This window comes from Botrytis fragariae (assembly GCF_013461495.1).
Source record: "Botrytis fragariae strain BVB16 chromosome Unknown tig00000001, whole genome shotgun sequence".
NCBI lineage: Eukaryota > Fungi > Ascomycota > Leotiomycetes > Helotiales > Sclerotiniaceae > Botrytis > Botrytis fragariae.
In genome coordinates, this window is record NW_023500987.1 from 91,523 (window position 1) to 110,425 (window position 18,903).

At 42.7% G+C, this 18,903-nt stretch overlaps 9 protein-coding genes across 9 annotated transcripts; 4 read left to right on the forward strand and 5 right to left on the reverse strand.

Moving 5' to 3' along the window:
- Positions 1-77: 77 nt before the first annotated feature.
- On the forward strand, positions 78-974 carry Bfra_000026 (uncharacterized protein; the record flags this gene model as incomplete). Its single annotated transcript, XM_037330477.1, has 1 exon — positions 78-974. One exon carries the CDS (start codon positions 78-80, stop codon positions 972-974), a length of 897 nt encoding a protein of 298 aa, XP_037196810.1.
- A 208-nt stretch (positions 975-1,182) lies between these two features.
- Positions 1,183-2,066, reverse strand: Bfra_000027 (uncharacterized protein; the record flags this gene model as incomplete). The annotated part of the gene is made up of 3 exons (XM_037330478.1): positions 1,183-1,580; positions 1,684-1,845; positions 1,892-2,066. 3 exons carry the CDS (start codon positions 2,064-2,066, stop codon positions 1,183-1,185), a joined length of 735 nt encoding a protein of 244 aa, XP_037196811.1.
- Positions 2,067-2,451: 385 nt separating this feature from the next.
- Bfra_000028 (putative glutaminyl-peptide cyclotransferase protein) lies at positions 2,452-3,648 on the forward strand (the record flags this gene model as incomplete). The annotated part of the gene is made up of 2 exons (XM_037330479.1): positions 2,452-3,071; positions 3,120-3,648. 2 exons carry the CDS (start codon positions 2,452-2,454, stop codon positions 3,646-3,648), a joined length of 1,149 nt encoding a protein of 382 aa, XP_037196812.1.
- A 1,672-nt stretch (positions 3,649-5,320) lies between these two features.
- On the reverse strand, positions 5,321-6,559 carry Bfra_000029 (putative extracellular exo- protein; the record flags this gene model as incomplete). Its single annotated transcript, XM_037330480.1, has 1 exon — positions 5,321-6,559. One exon carries the CDS (start codon positions 6,557-6,559, stop codon positions 5,321-5,323), a length of 1,239 nt encoding a protein of 412 aa, XP_037196813.1.
- Positions 6,560-7,384: 825 nt separating this feature from the next.
- Positions 7,385-8,772, forward strand: Bfra_000030 (putative carbohydrate esterase family 8 protein; the record flags this gene model as incomplete). The annotated part of the gene is made up of 8 exons (XM_037330481.1): positions 7,385-7,680; positions 7,730-7,883; positions 7,953-8,073; positions 8,126-8,173; positions 8,239-8,330; positions 8,378-8,526; positions 8,578-8,635; positions 8,692-8,772. 8 exons carry the CDS (start codon positions 7,385-7,387, stop codon positions 8,770-8,772), a joined length of 999 nt encoding a protein of 332 aa, XP_037196814.1.
- Positions 8,773-8,902: 130 nt separating this feature from the next.
- On the reverse strand, positions 8,903-10,019 carry Bfra_000031 (putative umta methyltransferase family protein; the record flags this gene model as incomplete). The annotated part of the gene is made up of 5 exons (XM_037330482.1): positions 8,903-9,173; positions 9,245-9,389; positions 9,462-9,712; positions 9,774-9,899; positions 9,958-10,019. 5 exons carry the CDS (start codon positions 10,017-10,019, stop codon positions 8,903-8,905), a joined length of 855 nt encoding a protein of 284 aa, XP_037196815.1.
- A 1,939-nt stretch (positions 10,020-11,958) lies between these two features.
- Positions 11,959-13,375, forward strand: Bfra_000032 (putative integral membrane protein; the record flags this gene model as incomplete). The annotated part of the gene is made up of 7 exons (XM_037330483.1): positions 11,959-12,157; positions 12,217-12,224; positions 12,282-12,318; positions 12,370-12,437; positions 12,489-12,868; positions 12,916-13,011; positions 13,066-13,375. The coding sequence occupies 7 exons, from the start codon at positions 11,959-11,961 to the stop codon at positions 13,373-13,375; spliced, it is 1,098 nt and encodes a 365-aa protein (XP_037196816.1).
- A 340-nt stretch (positions 13,376-13,715) lies between these two features.
- Positions 13,716-16,364, reverse strand: Bfra_000033 (putative nicotinamide riboside kinase 1 protein; the record flags this gene model as incomplete). The annotated part of the gene is made up of 3 exons (XM_037330484.1): positions 13,716-14,441; positions 14,496-14,834; positions 15,093-16,364. 3 exons carry the CDS (start codon positions 16,362-16,364, stop codon positions 13,716-13,718), a joined length of 2,337 nt encoding a protein of 778 aa, XP_037196817.1.
- A 1,353-nt stretch (positions 16,365-17,717) lies between these two features.
- On the reverse strand, positions 17,718-18,278 carry Bfra_000034 (putative dnase1 protein; the record flags this gene model as incomplete). Its single annotated transcript, XM_037330485.1, has 2 exons — positions 17,718-18,009; positions 18,070-18,278. The coding sequence occupies 2 exons, from the start codon at positions 18,276-18,278 to the stop codon at positions 17,718-17,720; spliced, it is 501 nt and encodes a 166-aa protein (XP_037196818.1).
- Positions 18,279-18,903: the final 625 nt, after the last annotated feature.

Here is an 18,903-nt window from a genome sequence, read left to right on the forward strand (position 1 = left end):
CACAGAGTTAGTTTCTCTCCCCAAAGTGTGGACAGAGCTTCAAAGACCATGACTAACTCTATAAATTAGTGGCAGAGATGGCATGCTCGTCAAAACAAGACATGATGATATCAACATTATCGATCTTATCTTTACATCTCCCTGACCCAGAGGGAGAGGTCGTAGCTCAGATCCTTGATCCCATAACAACCGACAAGCTTGAAACATTCCACTGTTTTCCATCCCTGGTCAAGGAGTTGCAGATCAAAATATGGCAATCCGCTTTTCCCCCTCCACGAAGAGTCGAAGTACGACCCAATCGCTTTTGTCGCCAAAAGGAGCCTCACTGCTCTTCATGTAAATGTAGGGCCAAGCACACGGCTCCTTTGCCTATAACACTATTTGTCAATCACCAAAGTCGAGAGGAGACACTCAGACACTATCGACTTGTTTGGATAATGCCAGAAACACAAGGCACTTTCAACGGCAAAGTAAAACCTCTTTGCTTCGACCCATCACGGGACCTTTTGTACACAGACATGTTCGACATGATGTGCTGTACTCGTTCTGATTGGATGGCTCCGTTAATCGCCAATCGATTCCTGAATAGAGATTGCTTCAAAGACGTAAGAGTCCTGGAGGTTCGCTCTTGGGAATGGTACGATAGGATCGGCCAATCTCTGCAAACACCATATTGTGTTGCATTAGAAGTCTTCACGCAACTTGAGGAAATACGTCTCATGCTACATCATCCATCGCAATACCTTCCAAAGTTTTGTGCAGATTGTAGAAGCAGGCACCAAGGGAGGCCGTGGACTAAATCTATGGAAAAGAAAAGTATAAATGCGATGACTGGATTTTTTCAGCGCATTCATGATGATACCGCCGTCGGTGAACAACTCGCTGAGTGGGGAGCACAGTCACATACTAAACATGAGATTGCAGAAGTCAAGATTCCAAAAGTTGTTATTGTTCCATGGACTAGACGATGTTGAGTGGGCTATGCGCTAGTCGAGAATTCGGTGCACTTCGGGTTCCTCTTCATGGAGCGCTACATGAGTGATACGGGACTGATAACTAAGATTGCGCTTAGCGGGTTCGGATAGTGCGATGTGTCCATAGCAGAATAACGTTGAAATTTTACAACATCTCTTTACATGTGCAGATGCTTTCCCGTCGAAGTGTTTGAAGATTTTACTAATATCAACAGACCTTTCGTATTTTCTTGGCAATATTTTCCCAGGCCTCCCCTTCTCTTACTCTTCCTGCTCCGCCATGAACCCCAAATACCCGTACAGCCTTTGGCATCCACCATTTTCTCGTGGCGTTAATCTTTCTCGTATCTCGAGAAAAATTCACAACTCCAAATCTTTGCTTTATAGCTTTTAATTCGGAGATTTCGAGCCTAGTCACCCTTGGTTTCCCCACAAAGTTCATCGTAGTGATATCGACCTGTGCATCTTTTGGTGGGGTTTTTGAGTATCTCATTAATAGATCACGTGAGTTGCGAGCAAAATTGGGCAATCTGAGATGGATGTAATTGACAAATGGCGATGTTATGTATGCCACGAACACCACTGGAACAGCTCCAGACAGTAGAACTTGGAATTATATTAGTTTTTGAAAAAAAGAAGAATTCGGTAATTTTTGATAACATTGCTGCAATCAGATTCGGCAGAATTTGGAATCTTAGCGTTAACTTACCAGCAGGCGCCACCCATTCAGGTTCATCCTCCGCATAGTAATGTGCTGGCGCTACAACTAGAGTAAAAAATACGAATATGAAGATAGTTGTAACTTTCAAGCAGCCAAGAAACACTGTTCTTCCAGTCCCAGAATGATAGATAAGCAAGCGTTCAGGATATGCTGTGTACAATTAGTATGGATGATACAAAGCAGCAGATGTACTAACCGGGCCTTTTGCTTGCATATTGTGGTGTTGGTACGGGTCGTGGGGTTGCTGCTCGTGGTATTTTATTTTTCGCAATTTGACTAGCGTATCTGAAACTACCTGCTCGAAGACATGATAAGGGTCTCTGGCTAGCCAGCCCTCTGGGCACCGTTAATCGTGCGAGCAATATTATCATTGCTTTTGATCACGGGTATGGCGAGGGGAAAGAGTGTCTTCAAGAAAATAGAATTGGGAACGAATTATCAATCAATCATTATTCTGCTTGTGGCCGAAAGGCTGATCCAATGTCGAATCAGATCTCAATATCTGGCAGCTGTGTAATATTTCAAATATTGTTCGAATGGATACTGCATAGAAATAAATTTGATACAATGGTCAAGCGCGTTTGGCGCCACGGGCCGCGATATTTAGCCGCGGTTACTTATCTCGGTATCATTGTAACAGATTACCGTTAGACTTTAGGAACGAACAGTGTTCGCTCACACAACATTTGGGGAAGTATGATATTGCGGAGATATTGCAGATAAAGACAAAAGGCGCTCGCCTTTTAACTCGGTATAATGATTTCGCAATACATCGCAGCAATCGCTTTCTTGATTTGCAGCATCTTGAGTATCAACGTCACGGCATACACACCTTTATCCGATGAGACATTTCATAGTCTCCCTTCTGCAGGCGCAGATTTTGATATAAATAATGGAGCCATTCTTTCACCAATTTTGATCCCTAGAGTCCCAGGAACCCCAGGAATTCAAACTGTTCAAAGACACTTCGTTGATTTCTTCACAAAACATCTTCCGGAATGGACAATTGAATTCCAAAATTCGACTTCGAAGACTCCCGTCACCGGTGACAAACAAGTGCCATTTGTTAACATTATTATAACTCGCGATCCTCCTTGGGCAAAATCTGGAGATGTTGGAAGATTGGCCTTGGTGGCACATTACGATAGCAAACTCACCCCTACGGGATTTATCGGCGCAACTGACAGCGCAGCTCCGTGTGCGATGATTATGCATGCAGCTAGAAGCGTGGATCAGGCATTGACGAATAAATGGGAGGCTATAAAAACGGCGAATGATATTGGTTTGGAGGAAGAAAAGGGTGTTCAAATACTATTTCTCGACGGCGAAGAAGCATTCCTGAGCTGGACTAATGATGACTCTCTTTATGGCGCAAGGTGAGAGATTTTTCCTAATCCGCACAATTGTTATTCTAACCCATTCAGGGCACTGGCGGAAACATGGGAAGCGACGGCTCATGCAGCTATGTCGAATTACAAAAATCCATTAGACTCGATTAGCTTGTTTCTTCTTCTTGATCTTCTTGGGCACGAAAATCCAAGCATCCCTTCATATTTCGAAACTACACATTGGGCATACAAAAGTCTTGCTACCATCGAAAATCGTTTACGATGGCTTGGGATAGCTAAAACAAAAGTCGAACAGCATTTCCTTCCTGATGTCAGCCGGACTGCCTTTTCTGGTTTCGGTGGTGTACAAGATGATCATCTACCCTTTATGGCCCGTGGTGTGGAAATTCTGCACATGATACCTAACCCATTCCCGAGCGTTTGGCATCATATTGAGGATGACGGGGAGCATTTAGACATGCGTACAGTAGAGGATTGGGCTAAAATGTTGACAGCGTTTGTTGCTGAATGGATGGATCTGGAGGGACATTTTCCATTGCAGGCACAAGCTGAAGCAAAGAAGGCAAAGAGAGACACTACTTCTGATAGAAAGACTGAACTGTGAGTCGTTCATAGTCATTTTGTAGTTTCCAAAACTCTTATTAATTTTGTAGTAGTAATGAGACATAGGGATGCCAACTGGATATATTATTTCAGTCAAAATAATGTCTACTTACTTCGAGCGGATTTTTTTGCCATTCTTGTCTCATTGTGCTGCGAAAAAGTGATATTAGCTGAGATTTACAAAAGCTTTATGACATCAGAACTATCTTCTTGCTCAACTCACAGAATGATACTCAAAAGCTTGACACTGTTGAAGTCATCTTATTTTACTGGGCATTGCCAAAATGGAACAGGTAAGGACGACTTCTGCGGCCGTTGTTGGCTACATCGCCCCTTGTCATTACTAAATCTACGCATCTACTTCATGATAGTTTTGAGCCTTTTGTACAATGCGATCCTGACCAACTCTCGCCGAACTCGCAGCATCATAGAGTTATGACTGCATGCAAATCCTTCATTTCCGCAGTCACTGCCGTAACTCTCTCAGAGGTACCAGTCTTTCACTGGCACGAGCCAATTAACACCAGACTCAGCACAAACAAGCCCCAAGTCAGAACAGTTCTTGAATTACTAGATCCTATCAAGCAGGCGGCTGGCTTCGTTACTGGATACCGGAAATCTGCCCACAAAGAGCCATCAAAATTCAGAATCCTATCGCAGCTCGATGAAGCTACAGAGAAGTATCACAAGTGGCACAAGAAACTAAGACGATCTCAGGGCCGGTACAAATAACCCTGGACCAGGGAACATTTACGATACATCATATGAGGCTGCCTGATGTCAACGTCCTAATGTCATATTAGAACTGAGAAATCAATGAAAGCGACTAGGTGCTTTGCATCTCTTGAGTAACTTCTTGCACCCTCGCTTTTGAGAACCGATCTATACCATCGCCTAACTTAGAGGATCATGGCACACTTCACTTTCGACGTGATCCCATCGGGCTCGTATACTTTCCCCAAAGTTTTCATTCTGGTCCGAACTTGTAGGCTCCTCTTAAGCATTGAGGCATGAAAGGAAGTTACAAGGGGGAAATTCGCACTACCGACAAGAATCGATGGTATCAAATCTATTGAACAGATGAACATGGGGGAAGAAATATTGGCAGAAGTACCGAGAGATAGGTCAGATGGCCTTGAGTTGGATTATGCAAGTTTCTTTTCTAATCTGGAGGAGCGACTTGGAGGATGGGATTAAACTTCAGATTGGCGCCCGCCGAGGCTGTATCTCAGGTATGTGGAATCGTGTGTTTTCACGATGCATAGAATGGGGTGATGACAATGCTGCTGTGTGAGTTCAGATATAGGCACGGTTGTGAGTTTCGGTCAGGAGAGTTCAATATCAGGCGCTGGACGGTTGATGTGATCTATCCTGATTTAGCCTGGACCTCTCGGGGATTAAAGTTCATCTATTTCAGCTTTTTGCAGCAAAGCAGGCAGTATTGACATTTTATCCATTCATTATAATTCTCACGATGCGACCCACTCAAGTTCAATTACATATATACATATGTGTATATTAGCTAAGTATGGTTTCCAAGAAATGACTGCCTCTACCAGATATCAGTACTTAAAAGATGCATTCAAAAGCAAGAAAATAATCCATGACATGAATTTCTGTCAATATATGTACAACGAATTACCAACACTCAAAACCACAAACTAGCCTATCACTTATCCCGACGCACCGGAAGTACAGGTAAGGCCCGTTGACTTATCAACATTTTCGCACAGGAAAGTGGCAGAACCAGATGCCGGAGCAACCGACCAGGACGAGAAATAAATGTCACATGTTCCACCTCCTGGACAGTTCAGATTCGCTACATCGGGAGAATATTTTGAGCTCGTCGTTCCTTTGAAATTTGTGAAATATACGTCTGTGACTGAGGCTGTGCTGGGACTACTGGCACAATAAGTTGCATCTTCGTTGTAGCAACTTTGGATCTGAGCTGCCCAATCGCTGTTATTCACCGTAACATCGTTGAAGGTTACGTTGCTGACGATGGCTGATCCGTGTGAGCTTCCCCCAGGATACAATTTGAGGCCAACGGCTTTGGTAGAATTGATCATCGTTGCTCCAGTGACGTATACGTTTGTTACCGAATCGGTTGTGCCTGCTTTGTTTCCAAGAGAACCAACGGAGAGTCCATGTGATCCAGTACAAGTAATGGTATCCACAGTTGTGTAGTTCGCTCCGGGCTTGAAAGCTACACAATCATCTTGATTCGTAACTTTGATGTTGTTTAATGTAACATATGTCGAGTCTCCAATGTCGAATCCGTCTGTGTTTTTTGGAGCCGTTGTCGATTTCGAAGCTGCTGTCATTGTCAAGTCGGAATAGGCGACATTTTCCGAACCTCCTGTAACACTGAAGAAAACGTTGGGTGGATTTTTGACCCTGAGGTTCTTGATGGCGATATTGGAAGACGCCCCGGTTATATAGTGTAATGTTGGGCGAGCATATGAAGAGTTGAGAGCGAAATAATCGTATGCTGCTTGCCCATTTCCATCTATAACTCCAGTTCCAGTGACGGATTGGATGGTTGCTTTGTTGATGCCATCCATATAGAATATAGCTCGTTTTCCCTCCCAAAAGTCTAAATCGTCTGAGACTTTGAGTGTACCTTCGATATTCAGGGTGCATCCAGCACATCCTGTGAAGTCGACAACACTATTTATTGCATATTGTACGCCGGCCGGTATTTGAATGACCCCGCCGCTTCCACATGATGAAATGGCGGCAGCAATGGCTGGAACGTCGTCGGTTCCGGAATCTCCAGCAGAAGCAGGGGTGCAAGTCGCACGTTTGGCAAGACTGACACCGTTCGCTTCGTTTCTTACTGCAGTTGGTGATGCACAGGCGGATGAGAAGAGCGACGCTGCTAAAGCCAGAATTTCAAAGTTGTGATGCATGGTTGCAGATGTAGTGGTAGATATCGAAGAACATGTTCAATGAGCACAACTTTATATTTACGGCTGGCTGTCTTGAATGGCTCAACGGGCTACTTTGGTTCACTTAAATGAATTAATCTATGTGGATCATTTGCTTAATAATTACAAAACAGCCTTCTCGAAAAGAGAGGAAGAAGCATGAAGTATTGTCCATTTCTGGAGTATTTCCACGTATAGACGTCGGATTTCAGTTACAATTGAGGAAAGGATCGACCTCACATGTTTGTTTCGAGGCGCTTAAATCCATCTGTTTCATACCCCTTCATTACGTTCCTACTACACGGAGGTTAAAAAATGCTTTTGACCTCCGTACGATCCGCGAAAACGTTGCGTAATTGCAGGGTCATGGATTGAGCCTGAATGCAGGACCGTCATGTGGCGTGTGCGTGATCACTATCGTCCCCTTAATATACCGAAACTGACATATTCTTACCCTGATGTTTAAATGAAGTACCGACATGTGGATTTTCGAAATGTTCCGTTGCAACTGCAAACGGAAAAATGGGGATTGATTCCCCGCAAAACAAGCTCGTTTATGGTATTTTCGTACCATTCCCTGCGAATACCAACGGATGTATCCATTTACAGTATTTTGCCTGAAGGAATCAGAGAGGTAGATTTGAAATCTCAATTGGAGCGGGTGAGGAGTTGAACGAGCTACATTGCTTGGCTAGGTCTAGGAAAACTGGATTATCTATAAATACTGTTACTCTTGCATTTAGAACACGCTCCCCAATTGTCATCAATCAACTTCACTGTTCGCTTTTCAAGTCTATCTTTGAGACCATGGCAACTTTCAAATACATCCCTAGTTTCTTACTTGCCATTCTCTTATTTGTTGGCTCCATAGATGCATCAGCAGTACTGCACAAAAGAGCCGGCCGAACTAGTCCACCGTCTGGATGCCTAACAGTGAGAGGGAGTGGTACTCTCTCCGGCGAATATAGCACAGTCGCGGCTGCTCTGACTGCGCTTGGGTCATCGACTGCTGTTGCATGCATTTTCATATATAGCGGAACATACAACGAGCAATTGACGGTCAGCTACGGAGGAAACCTTACTGTCTATGGATATACCACAAAGTAAAAACCCTTTGCCAATTTTGGGGGATAAGCAACTAACTTGTGCCAGCACTGGAACGTACAAAAGCAACACAGTAACAATTACGCATGGCATTAATTCCACAACTATTGGCCTCGATGCTAGTTCTACAGTAAATATCAAAAGCGCCAATTTTAAAGCCTATAATGTCAACTTTGCAAATACCTATGGAGCCGGAGTTCAGGTTCGCTTTTTCACTCAAGCTACATTTTGTAGCAGTGAACAATTGACTGACTAACATGACCCTTTCTAGGCCGTTGCTGTAACCGCCAATGGAGACCAGCAAGGATATTATGGATGCTCATTTACAGGCTACCAAGATACTTTGTATGCCAAATCCGGCAAGCAATATTACTCGAATTGTTATATTGAAGGTAAGTTTTGAAGAACTGGAAGAATACAAATGGAAGTTGCTGACCATAAAAGGGGCTGTGGATTATATATTTGGAAATGCTGCTGCTTGGTTTGGTGAATGTATGCTATCTCGGACAATGCAACAATCAAATAGATGCTAGCGAGATGTTCTAACCCATTTCCAGGTACAATTGCTTCGAACGGAGGTGGTGCAATCACCGCAAACTCCAGGACACTTGCCACTGATTCTTCTTGGTATATTATCGACAGCAGCACCGTAGGTTACCCCAAACCACTCCTCGAATAAATTTCTAAACTTTGTAGATCACCCAAGCAGACGGATTCAGTCTGACAGGAAAAGTCTACCTCGGCCGACCATGGCGAGCGCTTGCTCGTGTAATCTTCCAGAACTCTGTATTAACAGACGTGGTTAACGCCGCGGGGTGGACTACACTTGCCGCTGACGCTACACCGTACGTTTCACTTCATGGTTTTATTTGATGACAATTGTTGACATGAGTTAGAATATTTATGGAATATGCCAATACCGGAGCTGGCTCAAGCACATCTGCGAGGGTTTATGTGAGTAAAATATACGTGCGAGCGGATTAGAGAAAACATACTTACTATTGATCTAGGAAACGGCTGCCACTGGAACAGTCAGCAAAACCACACTGTGGGGAAGTAATTGGGCTTCTTGGATTGATTCTTCATATTAGGTTGAAGTCTTGAGAAAGAAGATTGGAATAATTGTAATCAAGTAAATCATTCTCCGCGACTTGGTCTGGATAACTTGTCCAATTTTGTTGCTAGTAATTATAAGATTTTTAGTACCTGGTTCTTTTGCAATCACTTCTTCTCCAATTGACACACAACAATAATCATATCCATAGAAATGCTGACCCCTTTTCTCGTCTCCAACACTGCCTTATTGAACGCCTGTCTATACGCTGTTCTTTCCCCAAGCGCTCTCTCCGATACGACATATCCCAGATCCTCAAGGCCCATTAAATAATTATCCGTTGTCATTTGTCTCAATACGTCATTACATGGAAGGCGGAAATTGTCGACAACTTTCAGACCTTGTTGATTACAGATCTTTGCCAAGTTGGAGATCCACCTGGCCATTCATAAAAGTTTGATTAGTTGTTTCTCCATCTAACTTGTGGATTGATAGGATCAACGACTTACCCAAAATCTAGGCCACTCTTCTTACACATGTCTTGAAACCTGTCTATAACTAGTTCCATATTCACTTTAGGTGTGAATTCGTTTGGGGAATGGGCACTGAAAGATGCAGAATCCATCTCATCCCACTGAAGAAATCCTCCTGGCTCTGAAGTTTCATCCATGAATTAGCTTCGAATCTTTTCACCCATCTTTTCGAAGTATGATATGATTTAATTACTCAGCATAGCAATGAGATTGTCTAGCAACACTCCAGGATGGCCCCCTTTTATAACAATTGTAAAAGCCCTAATATGAACAACATCGAATTTTCCCTTGATGTGTTCTGGCAACGTTCCGAAGGCATCGAGAATCTCAAGCTTCATGTTCGAGGGAAGAAATTCTTTTGCTGGAAAAAGCTTGTTGGATATGTCGAAACCACGAAGTTGTACATTGGGAGAGACTTTCTGTGATAATTCTAGCAGCCAGTCTCTGTGTTCATAAAATTCAGTCTAGTGTTGATATCCAGTTGACTTGTTGACAAAACACTTACGCACTACCAATTCCTACATCGGCAACGGAGAACATATCCTCTTTTTTAGGAGCCGTCGGCACTAGAATTGACGGATGAAGTAGCCATCCCAAGCGTATGTTCCACAGTAGATGCTGAATATGAAGTCTATCCAAATCAGTCAAAAGTTCGCAACTACCTCCGATGAGATCTGGGGAAAAGTTACCGTGCTGAATCTCGGAATCCACGACTGAACATATAATCCTCCTGAATTGTATTCTCACCCATCGTGATATCCGAAGTTTCGCTGGTGATTAGAGTAGTATAATTCGATCGGGACATTTCAATGAAATTTTGTCTGTTCTGGTCGAGTCAAGGAGGCGGGAGGCTTCCACGCTGCAGAGATGCACTCCGTTATTGTGCTATCTCATTAACTTATAGTTCCTTTGCTTTGAGTGGGGAATATCTCATTCATGAGTATTCCTGCATGATATCGACCCGAGTAACGCGTCTCGATGGACTAGCTTATAGCTATGGTGTGCTATAGTTATGCTATTTTGGGGGCTGATCTCCGATCGATGATTGTCCATTTATGTCCTAGCTACTTCTTTTGTATGATTTGGGGCGTGCTTGTTTAATTATGTGATGCTTGATTTGGTCAGCGAACGGAAGCTTCCATCCTTCCAGGGGATGATCGGAAATGATACGCTATTTAGTATAGATCCTGACTATTTCCTTGTATAACTTTTTGAGGAATATATAGTTACGCGAGAAATAATCCGGACGTGCATATGATTTGATCAGGGCTCCAGAGAGTGAACGTATTGGAGACAAAAGATCCTTGACAAATGTTTGTGATTGCACGATTTTGACTGGTTCCACAGCATTACAAGGGTGCTCTCTAACAGTTGGAATGTACGGGCTTTTTTTCGATATAATGAAATGACTGAAATTAATCTAACAATAAGGGCCTAGCGAACACAGAAGTGAGGTGAAGGGGAGATAATTTAGTGCAGAATTGCGGTTTTGGCCCCGGGGTATATTCTTATCCCCTTTTGCATATAGCTATAGTGTGGTATCCGTGAATCATCATCTGTTGTACCCTGGGATACATCCTTGCAAACCAGTAATAGAATTGATATAGATCAATTTGATAGAATAGAACTACATCTCCACTTGGCCAGTGTGAAGGATACAGAAGGAGAGAAACTTCCCCTCTTCCTTGAACCCACATTGCCCAGCTATACTCCATAAAGCTTGTACCACCATTAAGTGACCTGATCACTATCAGACACCGTTGATCTTGGAAAGTCCCCACTTGCAGGGATTTGGGGACGCGGAGTAGTCTTCCGTAGACAATTTCTTCCATGCAAGTATTGTCCAATACTTTTAGGGCTGTGCCGCATCGCTTCTATTACTTTGATATTGCCAACTATCTTACCTCACTCAACCGGACATCTACTCATGTGCATGTACCAGGCCGGCCATGTTTGCGCATTTTCCTTAACTCTCGGCAAAGAGAACTTGTAGTGGATGTTATATTCAGACGCTACATTGATTTATTCAAGCCTTGTCAATGGTGAAGATATAAATGTCAAGGACTTCATGATTTTAAAGACGAGTACCAAAGGCCGATATGAGTAACCAATGTAATGTTAGACATTTGGACTAAAAATCTGTATATTAGTCTACTCGCATAGGTCATGAGCGGTTGAGATGAGAAAACTTACGTCGCTTCCCGTTTCCCGTAAAACCCGTTAACGTCAATTCCTTGTTTCCTGAATTTCCACATAGGTTTCCCGCCTTCAACTGAAAACAGGCTAAACACCCGATTCGACATTAGCAGAATGTTTGAAATTGAACCCAGAGGATTGGTATTGAGCCCTGACATGATATTTCTTGCGGTTTCTTGATTGGCTACCATGATATTGCAGCTCATCATAATAGTCGATATTTTACAGATCCTCTTGTTTTACGACTGCAACTGGCTCAAAAGCGATGTACATATTCGTACCCAGCTGCATACCTTTGTAATATTTGTTTGGATAATCTCGCATAGAGAGTCCTTTGGTAGCCTTCACCCTAATAAGGGGCAATGCCCTAGTCATTGGTATTCTCTCCTGGTCGAAGTGATGACTTTGGTCTGCGGACAGAAGACAATGATCTTGATGCAACCTACACTTCGCACTAGTTACTGCTACAACTGAATATATTATACCACACCAATATGAATCTCTTTGGGCGGCAAGCGATTGAAGGCGCTCTTCCTCCACCATCTGGAGTGACTCCAAATTTTGTCAACCCACTTAGCATTGCTAAATATAATGTTCTTTGTCAGGCAGTCTGTGTACCGATCGTCACTGTATTCGTAATCATACGACTGTATACAAGAGTCTTTATACATCGAGAAACAACGGGAGATGATTGTAAGCTTTACAATCTTAGGTCTCGAGAAACTTACTGATGTGAGAAGATTCTTGCATAGTGGCTTGGGTAAGTCATCTCAGCGACACATTTACTGAAGCTCCAAAAGGCTGATTGGACATGCAGGTTGGCACCCTCGTATATTCTGGAATGGCATTATCCTGCAAGTTCCCGAGCAGAAGACACCTACATACACAACTCTAATACACGATAGTGAACCAGTATGGCGCTGGATTCCATCAATGGGATGTTCCAGCTACAGATATCAAAATGTTTGAAAAGGTGAGTTGAAGGAATATACGAAGTAAAACTGTGTTGACGTCGCATGCGAAGTTAGTTTATGTGACACAGATGTTGTACGGGCCACAAGTCTTTGCGACCAAGGTCGCAATTCTACTTCTATTGTCTCGCATCTTTGGCGTCAGCAATAAGATGTTATGGGCGATACGAGTGCTGATCGGCTTGATGGCACTATACTATGTTCCTGCAACAGCAGCAAAGATATTCATATGCTGGCCGGTCGCCCATTTCTGGGATCCTCTAGCTAGAAAAGGCACTTGTCTTAACGAGAATTCGATATTCCTTGCGGATTGTGCCATGAGTATCATCAGTGATTTTACGATTTTGTTCCTACCAATACCATTGATTTGGGGATTGAAAACTCGTACAATGCGGAAGATTGGGGTCTCGATCGTGTTTGGAGCTGGCATTCTGTATGTATCGTTCTCAAATAGAAATGCAGTCTAATAACTTTCAACAGAGCCTGTACCGCAAGTGTTCTGCGTCTTTATGAAACGCTACATCTTGGCGGTACTCTGGACAAGACTTATGGTCTAGTACCTATACTTCTCTGGAGGCAAGTGAGACTCCTTTAAGTTATTACAGAGTATTGACTTACATACATACATAGTATTGCTGAGGTGAACATTGGCATCATCTGTGGCTGTTTACCATTTCTTCCATCCTTCATTAAAACGACGTTCTTCAAGTCTCCAACCCCGAACGATTCCACGGAAAACAGTAGTTATTACCGTCTTGAACGAAGATTAAGACCAAAGCGCAACGTTGATGATTCTATATTGCGAACACAGACGAGAATGGACGATTCGGATGAGAGGTTAAATGTGGAACAATCTACACTTGCACAAGTCAATCAAGGCAATAACATAGGGAAAGGAGCTGGGATAATGAAGGCGATAGAAATCGATCAAATGATTTGATTGGTTAACAGTAGTTTTCAGGTTAAACATGTGGTAGTGATCCTGACCAGTATGCTTGTTGCTAGTCTTTGGCTCTTATCCCTATGATCCTGATTTTTAGCCAGCGATATTATGAAGTTTGGGATGATTTCTTGGTCTTGGCTTTTCTGGCTGGTTTCTGCGTTGGTAGCCGGAAAGTATACATAGCCTTCATCAAGGTTATATTGCGTCCCCGCATGGTCGAGAAATATACATTCATATGACTGTATAGATCATACGTTCGGGGGCGTCTCGTTGACCTTCACACGATATAATGGCCATTTTCCATCTTGAAATCCAAGCCTTCCACGTTTCGGAAGGTCTATGAATCTTCCATCCTCTCATCCATCAATTTCATCATTTCGTCCTCTTCGTCGAGTTTCTTGCTTTGGCCATTACTCGTCCCATTATTTGGTCCCAGCCCCCGTTTCCCCAGTTCTTCCATGATATCATCTTTGGCGATCGTCATCTTCTCCCCAAATATTTCTTTTCCCCTTCGTGCCACGCCCTCTAAACTCCTCATCCCAACTACCAAAAACCCTAACTCTTCTCTCTCAACATCAAACACTTCCCACCATTCATCTTCTGGCATTTTGATCCCCTCTTCCTTTGCCGCTAGGTATATCGCCGCCACTGCCAATGCGCATGGCTGATGTGTCAAATATAGCATCTGTGGACTGAGCAACGCTGTGTTAAGATATTGTATTGTTTTCTTCGCGATCGCTTTGCCACTGCCATTTTTGTGTGCCGGTGAAAATATATCAAGAGTTTGAAGATATGTAATTGCGAGAGGATGGGGAAGAGCGACGTGTGTATTGAATCCCAGAGCATTCAGGACTTGGCCCTCAATGTTGAGAAGTCGTGTACGGTAGGTTATGTAGGCAGACTCGGAAAGATAGTACGACGAGGGGTTGTTGTCGGGCGCGTGAGAATTTGTGAGAGTTGCGGATTGAGAGAGGAGATAAGCATATACATTCGTAATGCTGCGAAAAGATCGAGGAGACGCGGATACTTTCGCAGTTAGGTAGAGGGTAGCTGCTGAGACGTCCTGAGAACATGTTATTCTAAGAAATCAATGATACACCTCCAATTCATCACGTACGCTATATTCATATTGCATCAAGTCATCCGCAAGCCAATATCTGTAGAGAAGAACATTTGCTTGAGCTGTGATATCTTGGGGAAGACCAAGCAGTATGCCTGCGGCTTGCGTAAGTCGAGCGGTATAAAATCGAATGCTGTCTTGAAGCTCAGCTGGAAGTCTGTTGTTTGAGGTGTTTTGGTATAATTGTTGAGCTGTTGCAAGAGGATTATAAAGGTGTGACATGGTTGCTGGTTGTAAACAAATGAGGAAATGTAGATTGCGACGTCGTTGAGGTTTTGGATGCTGGAAATTGTAGCCTTTTGCGCAAGGCTGCCATTTTTTCCAACGACGACCAATCTTCAGGTCCAGCACTGTGAAATAGCAAGTTTGGAACGAACGTTTTTACGACTTTTTATTGTTATTAATATCTATGAAATACCGCTGGTACCAGAGGAATCTTAATCATCTTATATACCAAATACCAACCCAACTCTCCTTACTGCATAGATACCAAGAGGGCGATCCTCAATATATTAGGAGACTTCAGAATACCTCCTCCGATCCGAGATGAGTACCTGTGGCCTAAAGTCCTCGAGCATTGCCCTTTGAAACTACACCATTGCCTCCTCTCAAAAATCGAAGAATGATATCAACTGCCCAGTAAACAGTATTCTCAATTGTGTCATCGACAGTAGTTCTAACAAACACGCCGTCGACATTCTCCTTTCCAGTCTCTCTTAACAGCCAACCGAATGAATCTTCATAGCCCTTCCAAACAACTTCTTCAAAGTATCCTTCTGACTTCCACATCTGTCCAGGACATCTTCCACCAGCTGGAAAGTCGATGTATGGGAACCTGCTCAGTCTCCTCTCTTTAGCGACCTCCTTGCTAGTAGGCAAGAATAGTTTGATATCAAATTCTTGCATCAAAGCTGCCTTTGCCACAGCCATCTCTTCCTTCGCTCTCATAACTTTATCCTCCTTCAATGCAGCTTCTTTTTTGAATTCTCGTCGTACATTTTCTGATAGCCCTGCACAACGGTCTTCGACCTCTAAGAATGCATCCAGCCATGAGCTTCTGTCATCAGAAGGCGAAACTTTGGTGAATAATAGGAATCCCTCAACGAATACCCATGCACAGTTATAGTCTGCAACAATATCGTTTCTCTTACGATTACCTGTTCTTAAGGCCAAATACTCTCTAACCCTTCTGCGCATGCTTTCGATCACCCCGGAATATTGCTCAATCAGTTTCTTCTTGTCTGCGTCATCTTTATATTGAACACACATGTCTGACTCAGCATCATTGGCCTGCGCAGTTTGAACCATTCGAAGTAGATTGCCAAAATTGATCGCTTCCATACAATCAGTATTTGGTCCGGTGATCTGTACATTTTCTTCCCCATTCGTGCCAGTTCTGGCGTAGAAATAGACTGGATTCTCGTTCTCTTGTGCAAGACTTTCTTTTACAAAATGTTCGTCGTTAGGACCGCTGTTGAATTGGACCAATGGACAGTCAGCTTTCGGAATGAAGAAAGCGTCCTGATGAATTGTGGTTGTATAGGGATGTGTAGCTTTTGCGTCGCCTAGATTATTTTTCTCGGATATATGTGGAGATTCATTTCCTGTCGAGTCTTTTGTGGTTGGAGAAGAAGAGAAAATCTCTGAAAGTAGTAATGCTAACGTTGTTTTGCCTGATGAGCTACATCCTGAAATAGCTATAGTGATCGCTTTTGGGGTAGTTTGAATGACACCACATTCTTTTCTTATTAGATGTGGCTCTGGTGAGTCAAGTTTCTCCAATAATTCAACAGAGTATAATATTTCCTTTTGCTGGCCAGGATAATAGAAAGAAGGTTTGGTGGTTGTGAATTCTTGAGACTCCATGGCTTGAATTCCTTACCTAAGACCAAATTGTGCAAACCCGAGATCAAACTTAGTCAAGGATGATTTGGGGTAATTCTTACTGAATGTAGAAAAGTCGTAACCGCTGTGTCATAAGGAAAACGATCAGCTCCAATAGCCTCTGCTGTCTTTTGAAGAGGTTCAAACTACGCTGTATATCGACCTGGTCAAAAAAAGCATTTTTTTGATATATAACGAGGATTCAGTGTTGTAGTACCATTTTACAGAGTGAATCACAAAGTCAAGATTACTCTTCTAATATTCACGTGGATGATTGTTAATCAAGGGTTAAGTGACATTTACCTATCAAGACGTACATTGCTGTTTGAAGAAGACTGAGTAAATTTAAGTAAGGAGTCAATGTAACTATCTTACTGCCTTTCGGTCTTTGTGCGTGTTCACTGGATCATCATCGGGCTCCATCAAGATTTCACCCATCACTCCCCATTAGCCTCTGTATTTGACAGCCAGCTAAATATAACAAGATCTATACGAACCAAATCTTCATATGTTAACCATTTACAATGCTTCAGAAGACATGCGTTTAGTTTGCTTTTAACCCTCGTGTCATTCTATGGTATAATCAAAGATAACGGGAAAAAGCTAATTAGGAGATCACTCGACATGAAGTATCAGTAGGACCATCTACAAAATCGATGCAAAAGCTTCTATAATGTTAAAAGAAGAAAGACATACATGTAAAACCCCACCTCTTCTGTTACAAAACTACAAATATTCATTGAAGGGACGAAACTATATCTTGATGCAACGTTGAGGCCAAGGCAGGGAATGCAGCGTGGGAATAAACCAAAATATATATTTATGAAAATTCATTCGATCAAGACACTGCCACCCTGATTAAGGAAACCTTTAATGAGGTTTCTAAATACTTTAGTCTTGTTATTTATAAGCTCTTTCACTCAAAGATTCTTTGCGAGTAGGTATCAAACAGGCAAATGGGTCAAAGCAACAGCATTTAACAAGCACACAGGTCTGTACCTATTTCTGTCATAGAAACCAATTGGCTCATGAATATTCAATGCTATTGAAAGATTGAAATAACAGCTACATTATTGGAGCCAGCCCTATAATGCCACTTTTTCCACTTTTGATTACCGATGAGTTCCTGTTCCCGCCAGATTCATGTTGTCCATGCCACCACAGATTCAGGCTCTTCGTGTGCTTACTGTCTCCCGAGAATTTTTCGATACTAGGATTACCTCTGATCAACTATAAATCTCACTGTTAGCTTGGTGATATTTGGCTATGAAAGAAATTAAGCAGAACGATAGGAAATTTGCGTTTGAAGAACCAGAAAACTTACACTGACACCAACTAGAATTCACCTAAAATACACATAAAATCTATATCCGGGGAGCTCTTGACTTGAATATCACCAGGTCTGGAGTACGAAGCAGTACAGGGAAACGGTGCTTCAATGCAACCAGATATAGGGCTGGTAAATTGAGACGCTAGAGATCGAATGCCCGAGTTATCGCAACAATTCTGAACAGCAGAAACAGTATAGTAAGTTTCTCCTTGCCAGCCCTGGAATGTAATTTCACCAGTGACTTTGGGAACGTCTGGGCTTTCTCCTGAAAGAACAGCTTTGAAGGAGCCGCTCCAGCTAAGTTAAGTTTTCATTAGTAACTTGAAGACTTAATATCTCATTAGGTAGTAGACTTACCCTTGAGGAAAGTGAACAACTGCATTTCCATCCACAGAACTCGCCGGAACAAAGAAACTTGGAACTTCAGCAGAGCCAGCATTCGGGGTGAAGAAGACGGTGCGTTCTTTGGTGTCTTGAGACAGGAATTGCAAAGTATTTCCCATAACAGGGACAAGGAACGAGAAGATAGAGATCACAAGAATAGTGAGATTGTGGAGACGAGACATGTTGTAAGAGGGAAAATGAGGACTCGACGAACGAGAATTCCTTGTGATTGAAAGAGGTGATTTTTGGTGATCAGAATGATCAATGTCGAGAATTTGAATTTCGATTTTTCCGAGGGATAGATGAAAGGAATGTTGTGACTGAAGAGAGGGAGTTTCTGGAGAAGGCCGAGCGCGAGTCTATAAGGAAGAGGAGGAGCCAAAAACCAAGGCACTACCCCACGCGAGATATATTTCAAGTCAATTCTGGAGTGGTAAACGGAGAGTGAATTGCTTCTTTCAAGATGAATTGAGAAAAGTCGTACAATAATTAATGTATTTCACGAAAAAACATGCCACAAAAAGGAGAGTTTGAGAAAATTGATGCTGCTGTATTGAATGAGAATTGTATGAATTTTTATACATAAATGCTGGACGCTTGAGTATGAGATGTGGCCTGAATTATAAAAGTGATCACAATGTAGAGATGGGTTTCAGTGAGCAGGGGTGCCTAACAAGTATTTGGCTCTCCTGCAAACGGCGATCTGCCGCAGACTATCTGTAAGGATCACTCACCAACCAAAATCTTACAGCCTGAAAACAAGTATGTTCTCTTTTATGAATTCGCGATTGAAGTGAAGAACTAATT